At 44.7% G+C, this 16,931-nt stretch overlaps 2 protein-coding genes across 17 annotated transcripts in view; both read left to right on the top strand.

Annotated features, from left to right (window-relative positions):
* LOC112244799 (voltage-dependent L-type calcium channel subunit alpha-1D-like) overlaps window positions 1–14,799 on the top strand; it is a 118,593-nt gene extending 103,794 nt beyond the window's left edge. For 5 of the 6 annotated variants that reach the window (XM_042299470.1, XM_042299466.1, XM_042299467.1 and 2 more), the window contains 9 exons: window positions 2,908–3,024; window positions 3,618–4,030; window positions 4,908–4,931; window positions 6,415–6,540; window positions 6,742–6,908; window positions 7,181–7,287; window positions 9,790–9,944; window positions 10,680–10,866; window positions 11,096–14,799. In XM_042299470.1, coding sequence (XP_042155404.1) covers window positions 2,908–3,024; window positions 3,618–4,030; window positions 4,908–4,931; window positions 6,415–6,540; window positions 6,742–6,908; window positions 7,181–7,287; window positions 9,790–9,944; window positions 10,680–10,866; window positions 11,096–11,401 — 1,602 coding nt within the window. In that variant the 3' untranslated portion in view covers window positions 11,402–14,799. The remainder of the gene's footprint in view (window positions 1–2,907; window positions 3,025–3,617; window positions 4,031–4,907; window positions 4,932–6,414; window positions 6,541–6,741; window positions 6,909–7,180; window positions 7,288–9,789; window positions 9,945–10,679; window positions 10,867–11,095) is intronic. The other variant, XM_042299462.1, reaches the window with a different exon arrangement.
* The window catches only part of LOC112244872 (nuclear pore complex protein DDB_G0274915), a 710,200-nt gene that overhangs the window by 536,976 nt on the left and 156,293 nt on the right, over window positions 1–16,931 (top strand). The window lies entirely within an intron of this gene.

Below are 16,931 nucleotides of genomic sequence, written 5' to 3'. Positions count from 1 at the left end.
TTGGAATAATGGCTACCTCTGTATTTTACTCAAATCTCTCTCGGAGCCAACATGTGACCACTTACACAATGTGGCCGCCTATGGCTGTTCTTCAACAGAAATGCGTAAAACTACGTCACAATGCTGTAGACACCTTGGGGAATACGTAGAAAGCGTAAGCTCGTTGATGGTACATTCACAGCCATATAGGGAGTCATTGGAACGCAGCGCTTTCAAAACCTGGGGCACTTCCGGATTGGATTTTTGTCAGGCTTTCGCCTGCAACATCAGTTCTGTTATACTCACAGACAATATCTTTACAGTTTTGGAAACGTTAGAGTGTTTTCTATCCAAAGCTGTCAATTATATGCATATTCTAGCATCTTTTCCAGACAACGTTTTTTTTCCAAAAATGAAAATACTGCCCCCTAACACCAAGAAGTTTTTAAAGAAAGGCTGGATGTGTCTGACTATTCGTGAATTATTCAACAGCGACAAGGTCGACAATGTTGTTCTGGCTCCGAGGCCTATCATGCGCTAATGTTCTGTCAAATGGACAATGCGCCAATCCAATTCAACCTGGGATGGTGTAATTTGAAATGGAATCTTTTCTTAATTTATAGACTAATCAAAGCTGATAACTAGGCTATGGACATGTTGCTTGTATTTGTTTATTAATTAATGATGGTCAATTTCATCTTTATACAATCGCATAGCTGTCTCTCTCCACCGTCATACTTTCCTTGACAATTCATTATCTTATAGTCGACATTTGGAAAGCCTAAAGTAGGCCAAGGTTTTTTTATACGTTTTAAGGAAAGGATAAATATTTGCTCTCGTGTCTGACATACGCTGGTGGCTTTGATTGACGGGTCCTTTTTACTGGGGTGTGCCGTGTGTGAGTTCACTGATTCTCTCTAAAGGCCTACAGTATATGTCCATTCAGGAAGATTCCTAAAGTAGCCTGTCTGGACTCTATCGCTTTAAAAAATAATCAAACACACCTGTCATGATTTAATCTTGTAAAATGCCTATTTTCAGTAGAGGCCCTTTCTCAACAAGTCTGTTATTTTTGTCTGAATAATTAGGAAGTAAAAAAACAAGGAAATGTCTTGTTTATGACGCCGTTCATACCAATTGTCGAAATATCGTCCTGTCAGTACACGTTAATTATTTATGTATTTATTTATTTATTTATTTATCGATTTTAGCTTCTTTTCGCATGCGATTCAGCAAGCAAAAAGGCCTCGGCCTATTGGTTTTTAAAAATTGCTCCGAATAAGTTGCTGTTATAATGCTGTCCATTGTTCTTAGTGTTTTGTACACTCAGTGTATATCCTCCTTAAAACTTTGCTCGTCAATTTATATGTTTGGCTACATTGATTTAGCATCATCCTATAATGTAGACAAGTCTTTCCTACCCTACGTAAAGGATTTCAATCTAAGGCAAGGTTTTTATTGATGGGCGGCTTTGATTGATGGGTCCTTTTAGGTGGGTGGGTGTGAGTCCACTAATTCTCTGTGTCCATTCGGAAAGTTACCTAAAATAGGCCTTTCTGGACTTCATCGCCCCATTCAGATAGAGAGAAAAAACGGTGTCTTGTTGCAGGGTCGGTAAATGTGCGAGGAATGAGGACAGGTGCCAGTTTTGCGTTTCCTCCCTTATTAAATGGGGTGCAACTGAATTGAACGTCGGCTACTGTAGCCAAGCTCCTTTCAGGATTCATCCTATAGGATGCGTAGCCTATTTTCGAATATTATTTTTCCAGTACTGTTTTTCTCTCATTACTGCATCCTCTATAGCCAATTTGAACAACATATCGCCACAGAGAATAACCGCTGTGGCGTTGGTGACGTAGAGGGGACCCCCCCCACCCCAACGGTTATCTCAGGTAACCTGGCCAATTACATAACCCCCAAAATTCCAAACACGTTCACAGCCCTAGTGCACGAGAGTGTGTGTGTGTGAGCAATTGGGGTCAACATGACTGTTGAGAATATATGTGTGACGAAACGTGTGTGAGAATCTGCTTGCATTTTTTCTTGTGCGTGGCATACCAACAAGTGTGCCAATGTTGTGATTCACGAATTCAGCAGGTCATTCATGATCAGAACTGTTGGTCTGCACCATGATCCTGTTTATGTAATGACGGACGTGTTTACCCAACATATGTCTCTTTCGCAGAGGCGCGTGTCTCCGTCTCAGTGTTACCGTTGACAATGTCATGCGTGTATGTCGGGCTTGCGTCGCAAATGGTTCCCTATTCACCATACAGTGCGCTGCGTTTGAACAGGGCCCGTAGGGCTCTGGTCAAAAGTAGTGTGCTGTGTAGGGAATAAGGTGCCAATTTTGGGACGCACGGGTCGTCTCTGTCCACTCGTTATGGTCATCCAGCGCTTTAACATGTATCTCACCCATCAACTCATGAAGGTCACACTCCAAGCAGCTTACTTCTGTTTCCATCACCGTTAGCTTCGAGCCGTGAGGTTTTATCATTCAGGTAGTCCTCTCTATCTAATGTCCCTCTCCCTCATATCCCAAGCTATATTTTGTCCTCATTGAAACAGGTCCTGTAGGAAGTAAACTACAGTATGTGCCTATTGTAGCTAGCTGTAGTGGTCAACGTAGACAAAGGTGGAACTGACATTCCCCACTTAACCCTTAACACTCAGGATAATGTGATGTCATAGGAGACACACTAACGACAAGGCATATTCAGGGGGAGCACATTTGTTTGTCTCTTGTGAATGTTCTCATCTCTCACAGTCTGTCTAGCTCTGTCCAGTATGGGCGTCTGTAGACGTCAGGTTTTGCGTGAGAGCCAGCAAAGGGCAAGTGTGTGTGTGTTTGTGTGTGTGAAGAGCCTCTGCCTGAAAGAGAACCTTCTTACCAGCCCTTAGCCCCTCCCTCTATTGTCATGGTTACAGGCTGGCCTTCGCACGCTACATGATATTGGGCCCGAAATTCGACGAGCGATATCATGTGACCTGCAAGATGAGGAGCTAGTAGACTTTATTCCAGAGGAGGACGAGGAGATTTATAGGGTAACTTATTCAATTTATCTGCCTGACGGGGTGTGTGGCACGCATATGTATTTTGTCTTGCTGGAATGGGTTGGTTTGGGTAAATGGAATATTGGGACAATGGTAATGGCAGTGTATTATGCCTCACATCAATGCCCTTAATGGAGGTAGATACTGTACACGGCACGCACAGATATACACACAGTGGTAATAATGTTATATTTGATTTGTATGGCACTTTCCATTTACCGAGCAAAATCACAAAGCTATAAACTCAATTAGTCACCAAGGTGGACTGGGCGTACAAGTTGCATGGATGAAACCTGTAGGTGTAGGGACAGGACTATGTTCCTGTCAGAGGAAGTAAACCATTTGCAGTTCTTCTGTTTTTCTTTTTTCAGTTCAGAAAAAGGAATTATAGTGCCTTCATCCCACATATGTCACGAACCAGCTTTTGAATTTATTTTCTGCCCATACGATGATTTCTGAAAGGAAAACAAATCACCAACCACAACAAGTCAACCCAGTTTGCACATCACTAGCGTTGTGTATTCATCCTCTGTGTTGAACAGAAAGTAGTCCCTGACCGTTTGACCCTGAGTGTTCCTCCACAGCGCAATGGTGGCCTGTTCGGTAACCACATCAACCATGTGAACGGGGACCACCACCGGCGCTCGTCAGGGCAACAGACCAACACCACCCAGAGGCCCCTGCAGGTGCAGCCACCTCCGCACTATGCCCACATGGAGCAGCCGGTGGGGCGTCTCTGCCGGGCCAACGTCATGTCCCACCAGCACCCCAATCAGCACCACCACCACCACAACTCCTCATACGGCAAGTCGCCCAAGTCCACCAACGTCAACCTGAACAACGCCAACGTGTCCAGTCTGCCCAACGGAGGAGGACACCACCACTGTTACTATGAGTACACTCCGCCCCCCGCCAACGGTTACCCGGGACACTGCGGTGGCCTCTACTACACCGACTTCGACAAGCCGCCACCTCGCGGCACGCCGCAGGGACAAAGGTGACCACACACTGACCATCAGCTATCTCTTTCTCTGGCCGAGAAATGAAATGGGTGACGCATCGTGTGTTGTTGAATGGGATTGATTAGTTAGAGTAAGAGAAAATGGGGAAATGTCTGTGGCTTGAAGCTTCGTTTAAACTTCAAATGTCACACTATTTAGAAGCTATAATGTCTAACCTTTAAACTCTTCAGTCCCTTGTCAATTCACCTGAGGTACTCTCGTAGTCCCTCGTAGTCATACAGCTGTCTCAATGTGTATGATGATGTCAACACTGGGTTTTTGTACAATATAACACACCTGGGATATAAGTTTGCATGGAGAGTTAGCATGCAGCTACCATTAGCCATAAGGCCATTCTGTGTGTCTATCATTAAAGATTTGCCAAAGGCAGGACCTAGCCTCCTTATCAGACCCTCCCCTTGTCGCTGACCTATAGCACATACCCTCTCAGACCCTCCCTTAAACTGACCAATCACATGCTTATCATCATCCTCATTCCATATAACTGACCAACAGCACACTTCATATTTATTCAGGTAACCCATCCCACAAGCAGTCAATACATCTCTCTGGAGCGCCCCAGGGTTGGGTTGAAAGTCCATTTGAATTCTTAGGAATTCAAGAAATTATTGGAAATTATTTCCTGAACTGCCTGTAATTGAAATGTATCTGCCCCCCAACATTGGTAGAAACGTCACCCCTCTGTCTTCTTTCTTCACTTATACATATATAGGAATGCATGTATATGCTTCATATACTGTACGATACATATATGCCACTCATGGGGTCCCTTTTCCCTCTGTTCTCTCCTCCCGTTCTCCTACCTAACAAAATGCTTTCTCTCAACCATCTCTCTGCTTTCTTGGACAAAAGGCGCTACTATGAGACCTATGTTAGGTATGTTACTTTCCTAGGTATGTTTAGAGCAGTATGTGTCCGCCACCACAAGGGGGGACTTTTCATTTGAATTATGTTTTATGACTAACTGCATCCCTATTAGGGTTGCAAAATTCTGGTAACTTTCCCACAATTCCCAGGTTTTCCAGAAATCCAGATTATGGGAATCCTCCAATCAGGATTTCTGGAAAAACTGGGAGTTTTGGGAAAATTACTGGGAATTTGCAACCCTAATCCCTGCTAAATTAGTGGTGGCCAGTCATCCCATCTCCCTGTCTCTGCACCACCAGCTATCTGTGGAGTAGTATCCCTTGGCCTAGTAGTCTGATGTTTAATGAAGAGAATGGAAAAGCCTGATTGGTCAGCACACTGCCTAGCGCCTAGACCAATCTTGGTGTATGCATGTGTCTGCTAGGAAGGAGGGCACTGCTAAGAGAGGTGAAGTGAAGTGCTTTTGACTTGGAGGAACTTGGGTGCTCAAACCACATGGATATGAATGGAAACTTACCCTGCTCCCCTTAAACCCTGACTACTTCCTGAGGCCAGCAATGACCAGGAGCTCTATAGAAGGCCCTCAGAAATGTCTTTCATTAAAGGGATTGTTAACCAACATTTCAAAATTAAATATTGGTTTCCTTATCCTGCAAGCACTCTTTGGGGGAAAAAAGGTGCTATCTAGAACCAAAATGTGTTCTTCAGCTGTCCCCATAGGATTACCCTTTGAATAACCCTTTTTTGGTTCCAGGTAGAACCCTTTTGGGTTCTATGTAGAACCCTTTCCACAGAGGGTTCTACATTGAACCAAAAAAAGAGTTCTACCTGGAGCCTAAAAGGGCTCTCCAATGGGGACAGCTGAATAAGTTTTATGGACAAAACCAGAACATGGATTGATGTTTTCCCTTGTCCATAGACTGCTTGCAGGGTAAGGAAAACAATAGGTCAGTTTGTAATTTGGGTGAGCTATCCCACGGCTGAGATGGGGGATGATGAGAAGTGGATGTAAGTTTTGACACGTCTGATTGAAGACTTCTCAAACAATCGTATTACAGGCAACCATGGTTTTCTTTGGAGCGACAAAATGAAGTGTTAAGTGAACATTGAGTGTTGCTCTTTGGTACTGTATGCATTGTCTGCTGGTCTACTACAGCTTCTACTTTCCCTGTTGTCTCGATGAGGCTGTGGTGGTGGATGAGGATGACGCTAGTTCTGTTGATTCGCTGCCCCCTGGAGGCTGGAGGTTTGCGTCTGCATGGCAGTGCATGGCCCTGTTCCCCCACAACTTCTCCCGCAGTCCAGCCTCACCAGTGGAGGCTGGTAAAGGGAGGATCGCTCATAGTAATGGCTGGAAACGGTACCATTCTATTCATTCGGTACCATTCTATTCATTCCATTCCAATGAGCCTGTCCTCTGATTTTAAAGTGACACCAGCCTCCACTGCCTACTACCCCCCTCCGATCTCTGAACCCTGACCCCTCCCACCAGGTCCCACCGGGGAGATGCCCGCCTTCCCACCATCCGACGGGAGGAGTTTGATGATGACAGGTACTCGGGAGAGTACTACAGCGGGGAGGAGTTCTATGAGGATGACAGCATGTTGTCAGGAGACAGGTAAAGTAACCGACACTCCACCCTTACAACCTCAGAGAAATAAATGTATCCTACATATTGTGTCTACCGTACCTCACGACCTGTTCCTTTCCGCTAGAGCAGGGGTCTCAAACTAGCGGCCACCGAGTCAGATGCGGCCCCCGAGCATATTAAAATAGAATTCAAGTAGTTAATTCACCTCCCAACACCCTACCCTTCCAGGAGGTCCTATATGGAACACGTGGACAGGTACCAGAACAGTGACACGGAGTACGAGACGCCGAGAGGCTACCATCACCCCAACAGTTACTACAACGACGATGAGCAACCCCTCTACCAAGACGGAAGGAGGTCGCCTAAGAGACGGATGCTTCCTGCCACACCCCAAGGTAACATCCCTTCTCTCTGTCCAGCATGCTTCTGAAGCTTGTCTACAAATGAACTGTTACTAAGGTCAGATAGACGCTAATCTTCGACGGCTATTCACACACACTTTTTTTAAACTGACTTGTCACTGACTTGGTTTTCTCAGATTTTAAAGAGCATGACAGTGTTTTGTTTCTGAATGTGTGTTGATGCCCTTCAGTTGCATGTAGTCGTTGTTTCCTGCATGAGTAGTTTAGTTTCACCCTCCTGTCCTGTCCGCCCGTCACTCGTCCAGGTCACAGGAGGCCCTCCTTCAACTTTGAGTGTCTGAGAAGGCAAGGCAGTCAGGACGAGCTGCCACACCAACGCACTGCTCTACCACTGCACCTAATGCAGCACCAGGTAACACACACACACACACACACGCGCACACACACACACACACACACACACTGCTCTACCACTGCATGAGATGCACCAGCAGGTAACACACACCCAGTACACAGCTCTGCATCTGCAGCACCATATAGCACACACACTACCAGGGCTCTATGTTGCATGAATTGATTTACCAGTGCAGTGCTCTACCAGTGTGTTAGACCAATGTGTGTGTGTGTGTGTGTTAGACGAGTGTGTGTGTTAGACCAGTGTGTGTTTGTTGGACCAGTGTGTGTTTGTTAGACCAGTGTGTGTTAGACCAATGTGTGTGTGTTAGACCAATGTGTGTGTGTTAGACCAGTGTGTGTGTTTAGTTAGACCAGTGTGTGTTGTTAGACCAGTGTGTGAGTTGTTAGACCAGTGTGTGTTGTTAGACCAGTGTGTGTTGTTAGACCAGTTTGTGTGTTGTTAGACCAGTGTGTGTTAGACCAGTGTGTGTGTGTTGTTAGACCAGTGTGTGTGCTGTTAGACCAGTGTGTGTGCTGTTAGACCAGTTTGTGTGTTGTTAGACCAGTGTGTGTTGTTAGACCAGTGTGTGTTGTTAGACCAGTTTGTGTGTTGTTAAATCAGTGTGTGTTGTTAGACCAGTGTGTTGTTGTTAGACCAGTGTGTGTGTTGTTAGACCAGTGTGTGTGTGTTAGACCAGTGTGTGGTGTTAGACCAGTGTGTGGTGTTAGACCAGTGTGTGGTGTTAGACCAGTGTGTGTTGTTAGACCAGTATGTTTGTGTGTGTTGTTAGACCAGTGTGTGTGTGTGTGTGTGTGTGTGTGTGTGTGTGTGTGTGTGTGTGTGTGTGTGTAGACCAGTGTGTGTGTTAGACCAGTGTGTGTGTTAGACCAGTGTGTGTGTTAGACCAGTGTCTGTTGTTAGACCAGTGTGTGGGTGTGTGTGTGGGTTAGACCAGTGTGTGTTGCCGACCGGTGTGTGTGTGTGTGTTAGACCAGTGTGTGTTTGTGAGACCAGTGTGTGAGTGTTAGACCAGTGTGTGTGTGTGTGTGTGTGTGTGTGTGTGTGTGTGTGTGTGTGTGTGTGTGTGTGTGTTAGACCAGTGTGTGTGTGTTAGACCAGTGTGTGTGTGTTAGAACAGTGTGTGTGTGTGTGTGTGTGTGTGTGTGTGTGTGTGTGTGTGTGTGTGTGTGTGTGTGTGTTAGACCAGTGTGTGTGTGTGTGTGTTAGACCAGTGTGTGTTGTTAGACAAGTGTGTGTGTTACACCAGTGTGTGTGTGTTAGAACAGTGTGTGTGTGTTTTAGACAAGTGTGTGTGTGTTAGACGTGTGTGTGTGTGTGTGTGTGTGTGTGTGTGTGTGTGTGTGTGTGTGTGTGTGTGTGTGTGTGTGTGTGTGTGTGTGTGTGTGTGTTAGACAAGTGTGTGTGTTAGACCAGTGTGTGTGTGTGTGTGTGTGTGTTAGACCAGTTTGTGTGTTGTTAGTCAAGTGTGTGTGTGTGTGTTAGACCAGTGTGTGTGTTGTTAGATCAGTTTGTGTGGTGTTAGACCAGGGTGTGTGTATTTAGACCAGTGTGTGTGTTGTTAGACCAGTGTGTGTGGTGTTAGACCAGTGTGTGTGTGGTGTTAGACCAGTTTGTGTGTTGTTAGACCAGTGTGTGTGTTGTTAGACCAGTGTGTGTTGTTAGACCAGTGTGTGTGTTGTTAGACCAGTTTGTGTTGTTAGACCAGTGTGTGTTGTTAGACCAGTGTGTGTTGTTATACCAGTGTGTGTGTTGTTATACCAGTGTGTGTGTTGTTAGACCAGTGTGTGTGGTGTTAGACCAGTGTGCGTGTTGTTAGACCAGTTTGTGTGAGTTAGACCAGTGTGTGTGGTGTTAGACCAGTGTGTGTGGTGTTAGACCAGTGTGTGTGGTGTTAGACTAGTTCTGTGTTGTTAGACCCATTTGTGTTGTTAGACCAGTGTGTGTTGTTAGACCGGTGTGTGTTGTTTGACCAGTGTGTGTGTTGTTAGACCAGTGTGTGTGGTGTTAGACCAGTGTGCGTGTTGTTGGACCAGTTTGTGTGAGTTAGACCAGTGTGTGTGGTGTTAGACCAGTGTGTGTGGTGTTAGACCAGTGTGTGTGGTGTTAGACTAGTTCTGTGTTGTTAGACCCATTTGTGTTGTTAGACCAGTGTGTGTTGTTAGACCGGTGTGTGTTGTTTGACCAGTGTGTGTGTTGTTAGCCCAGTGTGTGTGTTGTTAGACCAGTGTGTGTGTTGTTAGACCAGTGTGTGTGTTGTTAGACCAGTGTGTGTTGTTAGACCAGTGTGTGTTGTTAGACCAGTGTGTGTGTGTGTTAGACCAGTGTGTGTTGTTAGACCTGTTTGTGTTGTTAGACCAGTGTGTGTTGTTAGACCAGTGTGTGTTGTTAGACCGGTGTGTGTTGTTAGACCGGTGTGTGTTGTTAGACCAGTGTGTGTGTTGTTAGACCAGTGTGTGTTGTTAAACCAGTGTGTGGGTTCCTGACTTCCCTCTACAGGTGATGGCTGTAGCAGGGCTGGACTCCAGCAGAGCCCACCATCTCTCCCCCTCCCGCTCCACCCGCTCCTGGACCACTCCCCCTGCCACTCCGTCCAGTAAGGAGCAGTCGCCCTACTACACGCCCCTCATCCGGGTGGATCACCCCGGACACAGGTATACAAAAACTCCGCTGTTCTGTCTGTACAACCCCGATGAAGGATACATGCCGACACACATTTCTGTTTTAGTAAATGACAGAAATGTATAGTGTGACATATAGAAGTGTATAGTGTGACATATAAAAATGTATAGTGTGTGTGTAGTGTGTGTATAGTGTGACATATAGAAGTGTATAGTGTGACATATAGAAATGTATAGTGTGTGTGTAGTGTGTGTATAGTGTGACATATAGAAATGTATAGTGTGACATATAGAAATGTATAGTGTGTGTGTAGTGTGTGTATAGTGTGACATATAGAAATGTATAGTGTGTGTGTAGTGTGTGTATAGTGTGACATATAGAAATGTATAGTGTGACATATAGAAATGTATAGTGTGTGTGTAGTGTGTGTATAGTGTGACATATAGAAATGTATAGTGTGTGTGTAGTGTGTGTATAGTGTGACATATAGAAATGTATAGTGTGTGTGTAGTGTGTGTATAGTGTAACGTGTGGTTTTTATTCGGAGAGCTGTTCGTCTGGCTCTTGGAGGAAGAGTAAGGTTTGATGGGTAATGATTCAGTCTTGCGTATGGAGGGGGTTGCAGGAGCCACACTGCATGTCTCACTGTTATTATTTTGTCACTAGGAAGTTGTCTAGCACTCTGATATTGAACATTGAGTCTGACACTGAGTCACACTGTCCCCTGCTTCCTCCTCCTTATCATTGGCCCTCTGTTTTCCTCCAAGAGTGTCTGAATCTCCTCTTCTCTTCGGGGAGAATGCCGTCAGCAGTCAGGTGCCTCTGAGGAAGAGCTCTTGGTACACAGATGACCCAGAGTACTCCCAGGGGATCTATTCCCCCGCCCACCTCCAGGTGGCCCCGGAGTACCACCAGCAGCGCAATCAGAAGAGCGCCACCAGCTTGGTGGAGGCGGTGAGTCCAGGGTGGGGTAGAGGAGGGTGGGTTGTGCTCTGAGATGATATATGGAAGTCGTTAGTAGGCTACCACGTTAGTGAGTACAGTATATTACAGCTAGCCAGGTGTGGATGGTTTGAACACTCAAACTCATTACGTTTCAGATACGCAAACAGGCCTTTATCGCGACTAACAGTAACTTTAATAATAAACACAATGTGGTCTGTTTTCTCCTGTCGCCGGGCAGGTGTTGATATCAGAGGGTCTCGGGAGATACGCCATGGATCCAAAGTTTGTGGCCGCCACCAAGCACGAGATAGCGGACGCGTGCGAGATGACCATCGACGAGATGGAGAGCGCGGCCAGCCACTTGCTGAGCGCTGGCGTGGCGCCGGCGGTTAACGGGGTCCACGTGTACCCCGTCATGAGCGAGCGGGACTACGACCTCCAAGACGCCACAGCCAGTTATAGTGATGAGGAGCCGGAGGTGGAGCTTAGAGTGGTGTACGAGGAGGACCTGGCAGACGAGATGATCTGCATCACCACTTTATAGCATCGGCTGGAGAATAAACGACTAGAAGTGAACTGCTAGCTGTATGTACTCTACTTAATATAGACTACAGCACCGACAGTGGAAAACCCAATGAGAAATGCATCTATTGGCTTACGACCAAAAGAAGTGCCTTTTACATGGAAGAGAAAGGAACCTATGAGGAGAGAGAGAGAGAGAGAGAGGCACACTGGCTCCGCCCACTTATCCTGTAACTCGCCCTCTGCCAGCCAGGGCATTCACGTCAACGTCTGTCAATCACAGGGCCAGGAACCAATCCTGGTGCCAGGAAACTATGCTAGTTCCGCCCTCCCGGACCGGCACTACTGGCACATGGTGGACCATGCCCGTAGGTCATAGGTTACAGTCTGGAAGTGACACAGGCTCATCAACGAGCCAGTCGCAGATGAGAACATGGAGTGTCAGCGGAGGAGGTGGACCTATTGGCAGAGGGCGTGAGGTACCGGGCCGGGTCATTAAGGGTGTTGACAATCAGATGAAAGATGTCATTCCCTCTGTCACTTTATTAAGGTTTTGGCATATCATGCAAGTTTTCAATGCAAGCATAGAAAGGCATATCTCCCCCACCTAACCCCCCCTCCCCCTAGCTGTTTTAGTTTAAGATTAACCAGTTTAAGTATGCAGGAAATATCAGTCACATTTATAGCATCATCAAACCAGAATTATTCACTGAGTGGTTCAAGCCCTGAATGCTGATTGGCTGACAGTATTGGTATATCAGACCGTATGCCACAGGTATGACGAAATATGTATTTTTGCTGCTCTAATTACGTTGGTAACCAGTTTATAATAGCAATAAGGCACCTCGGGGTTTGTGGTATATGGCCAATATACCACGGCTAAGGGCGGTATCCAGGCGTTGAATCGTGCGTAAGAACAGCCCTTAGCCGTGGTATATTGGAAATATACCACACCCCCTCGTGCCTTATTGCTTAAATATACACTTCTGAGGTGACTACTAGCATTTGGGATAAATGCACTAGCAGGCAGGTTGTTTTTAGTCTTAGAATAGCCTGAGAATTAATATTTCAGAGTAGATACACTGTAAATGAATTGTATTATATTAACAAACAAAAAAAACTTTGTAAAGAGATGTTCTATATTTTGTAATGATGTACCATTTCAAAAGGTCAGCAATACACTCCGTAATGAGTCCTATTATGCTACCAGGAAAGACGTTCGCTGGTGTTATTATTTTATTAGGTACAATATTCTGAGATGAATTGGTCCTTTTCTTTGTTGTTGCTCATATGCCTTGGCTTGTCTGTGAAAGCGTTGGGTTCTTGGTGTAACAACACAGCTGCACAAGATATGCAAATGTTTTTTGTGTTTTGTTTTTTTAACTTGTTTTATGAGCGAGGATAAGAACACGTTGTGCGCCCCTCCAACCACACCCAGTACCACAACGTTAAGTCCCCCTTTTTTACTAAGGGCATCTTTGTTGGACTTGAAGTTAGCTAGGCTTCAAGGAGGCTACTCCACCTTAATAAAGATGTGATGATAAACATTTGTGTTTGCATATGTTGTGCAGGGCAGGTGCACAGCACGGGAAGGTCAAATGCTTTAGTGCATTGACAACGCTGCTTCACTCATTTTGAGATTCATTCTACAACTTCATTCATCTCATCTATATCCCAACTGAAATGCCTTCTGCTGCTGATAGAAAACGGGATGATCGAAGAAGTGAGATGAACGGGAATCTCTGTCGTTCCTCAATGCTTGTGTTGGGATTATTCCTCAATATATGATTCATGTCAGTTAATTCCACCGAACCCTTTCGAACGGAATCATCCTAATCACTTGGTCTTCATGTTGCTGTGTGAGGCTTGTGACAGACTGAGCCTGTGTGAGCCAGGATAGACCGGATTGGCATGGTAGCTGACTGGTGAGGCACGTAATTCATCAGGGGTGTTCACAGGACAGATGAGACGTTAATGAGGCATCATGGTCTAGGTGGGTCCACAGTCTCTGCCATTGTTCTCTTTTTTTTCTGTTGTGTTGTCGTGTCTTATTGGGTTTAAGCTGAGAGAGAGGCTAAGCAATACTAAACCCCACTCTTCTCGGTGTCTCTCTCTCCGGCTTCTCTCTGCATACGCTATACCACGTGGTGGTCCAGCACCGTCTGGGGAAAACATATCAGCCTCCCTCTCAATCAACCAGTCTCTTTCCCACAGCGAGCTTCTCCTTCCGATGAGAAGGGAGCGTTTGTACTGCGGCTCGTTTTTACCAGAAAACTCCACTCTTGTGGCTCTTGACGAAAGTTGAAAATTGATGGACCACAAAATGACTTTACGCAAACAGACAAAAATATAGACGACAAAGGATCAAGCTTTTTTCCCCAGGCGCTGCCCAGGAGATTTTGAATAAGCTCAGACGATGGGTAGGTGAGGAGACGTGTGATCTGTAGTTCATGAGGGTTTGATTTGTAGTTCACGAGTTCGCAATGCGTTCTCAGTCAACCGAATACTGTCATGAAAATGTAGGTTTTCCACTTTGCGTGCACATTGAAAGGGCTCTTTGAATCGTTTGTGAGTTAAAAAAAAAAAGTGTTCTGGTCTTTTTGTTGATAACTATCTTGTGAAAGGACCAATGCGAATTCCAGGCACATTGTACTATTCGTAGCAATTACTGAACTGAAAATATGCATTGTTTTTTAAACACTTGTGTTAAGCAAAAGATAAAACCAATTTACTTTTACATCATGTCAGGGATTCCTGAAAAAAGAAAAGAGAAAATGAGTTGGTTCTATACCAATGGTATTTAAATATTAGCACATAGCTGTTTGTCTTTGCACAAGTAACTGTATAGTACCAATGTTTCTCATTTTTCTATACAAATGTTTGTGTATTAAGGTGAGACAATTTTGTACTTTTTTGTGACTGTGTGTATGGTTTAGTGAAATCTATATTTGTCATTTACACCTCACCTTACATTGCTGGGACAGAAATATGAAAGAACCAATGAAATAAAACATTTTCAAGGTGCACTGTTCCTCTGTTTGCGGGTTAAAAATGGTCATATACCTGTGGTAATATACCAGTTTACAGAGAAAGACTTGTTGCATCGTTTTCATTCTATTATTATAATTATTATGATTACTATTACTACTATTACTGTTATTAAATATGTAATAAAACAAATGTATGGAAAGACCCGTGGCAATGTTCTCTACTTGAAAGTCCCCAAAAATTTGCTCTGTGATGTTTTATTCAGTAAACATGATTTCTCTTAGTAGCAAATGTGTTATTTTGACATTCTAGGTTTTGTATTAACACATTTTGTTGTTGTATTTTCCCATTTTATTTTGGCCTTGAATTCATTTGAATCGATAATATTTTATTTTCTAATGATTATTACTGAATAAACTTACACTGAAATTCTGCGCTGTCCTTTATCGCTGCTTTGTTTGAGAAATCATACATTTGAATGTATTCTGTACCATTTTCATAGTCTTTTACATTTACCATGACAACAATGTAACAATGCATTCTACAGTTGACATACATTCTGCAACCTACTATAGACAAAATACCAGGTTTGTGGTCAATTTGAATAGAATGCAGGCAATTCTGTCTGTCACACCCCATTCTGAATGTAGTATTAAAATCAAACTCTATTTGTTTGGTTATGATAAGGTACGACGGTCATATAAATCACCTTATTAAGGTATGATTTAAGTTTTCCAAATGAGGTATATTTCTTTTTTTAAGGTCTGAGAACATATAAGTGACACTATTGGTGCTGCTGGTGCAATCAATGGTTGGATGTATCTGTATGTCTGTATGTGTTCAGCTGGGGGAGACTGTTGTTGATGGTGCCTTTGGTGGCCTGCATCGCTGACCCACCCTCAGAAGGCCTAGAGCAGGTGTATCTCCAAAACTAGACAAGACACAACACCGTCATCCCGACTGTTACTGTCATGCATTTAGTTGTGTATCAAATGGCTTCAACGTTTATTCAATGTTTATAACACAATTGTGCATGTTGAACAGCAGCTATTCAGTGGGGGAAATATGAATGGGACTAGGTAGCAGTGAGCCACTGCCCTCACTTGTGCTACCAGAGGACATCAGCCTTCTTCCCACCGTACCTTCTCCGCTATGCAATCCGGTTTCCGAGCTGGTCACGGGTTCACCTCAGCCACGCTCAAGGTCCTAAACGATATCATAACTACCACCGATAAAACAAACAGTGCTGTGCAGCCGTCTTCATCGACCTGGCCAAGGCTTTCGACTCTTGTCAATCACCGTATTCTTATCGATCGGCAGACTCAACAGCCTTGGATTCTCTAATGACTGCCTCGCCTGGTTCACTAACTACTTAACACATAGAGTTCAGTGTGTAAAATCGGAGGGCCTGTTGTCCGGACCACTGGCAGTCTCTATAAGGGTGCCACAGGGTTCAATTCTCGGGCCGACTCTTCTCTGTATATATCAATGATGTCGCTCTTGCTGCGGGTGATTCTTTGATCCACCTCTACGCATATGACACCATTCTGTATACATCTGGCTCTTCTTTGGACACTGTGTTAATAACAAACCTCCAAACGAGCTTCAATGCCATTCAACACTCCTTCCGTGGCCTCCAACTGCTCTTAAATGCTAGTAAAACTAAATGCATGCTCTTCAAACGATCGCTGCCCACGCCCACCTAGCGTCACTACTCTGGACGGTTCTGACTTAGAATATGTGGACAACTATAAATACCTAGATGTCTGGCTAGACTGTAAACTCTCCTTCCAGACTCATATTAAGCATCTCCAATCCAAAGTTAAATTTAGAATCGGCTTCCTATTTCGCAACAAAGCCTCCTTCACGCATTCTGCCAAACATACCCTCATAAAACTGACTATCCTGCCGATCCTTGACTCCGGTGATATCATTTACATATAGCCTCCAACACTCTACTCAGCAAATTGGAACCAGTCTATCACAGTGCCATCCGTTTTGTCTCCAATGCCCCATATACTACCCACCATTGCGACCTGTATGCTCTGGTTGGCTGGTCCTCACTACATATTCGTCGCCAAACCCACTGGCTCCAGGTCATCTATAAGTCTTTGCTAGGTAAAGCTCTGGCCTTATCTCAGCTCAATGGTCTCAATAGCAGCACCCAACCGTAGCACGTGCTCCATAAGGTATATTTCACTTGTCATCCCCAAAGCCAACACCTCTTTGGCCGCCTTTCCTTACAGTTCTCTGCTGCCAATGACTGGAACGAATTGCAAATATCACTGAAGTTGGAGACATATCTCCCTCACTAACTTCAAGCATTGACTGTCAGAGCAGCTTACCGATCGCTGCAGCTGTACACAGCCCATCTGTAAATAGCCCACCCAACCAACTACCTACCTCATCCCCATATTTGTTTTTTTGTTTTTTTCTTCTCTTTTGCACACCAGTATTTCTACTTGCACATCCTCATCTGCACATCTATCACTCCAGTGTTAATTGCTAAATTGTAATTACTTCGCAACTATTGGCCTATTTATTGCCTTTACTTCCCTACTTCA

This window comes from Oncorhynchus tshawytscha, linkage group LG02 (assembly GCF_018296145.1).
Source record: "Oncorhynchus tshawytscha isolate Ot180627B linkage group LG02, Otsh_v2.0, whole genome shotgun sequence".
Classification (NCBI taxonomy): domain Eukaryota; kingdom Metazoa; phylum Chordata; class Actinopteri; order Salmoniformes; family Salmonidae; genus Oncorhynchus; species Oncorhynchus tshawytscha.
This window is presented reverse-complemented; position numbering and strand designations above follow the sequence as displayed.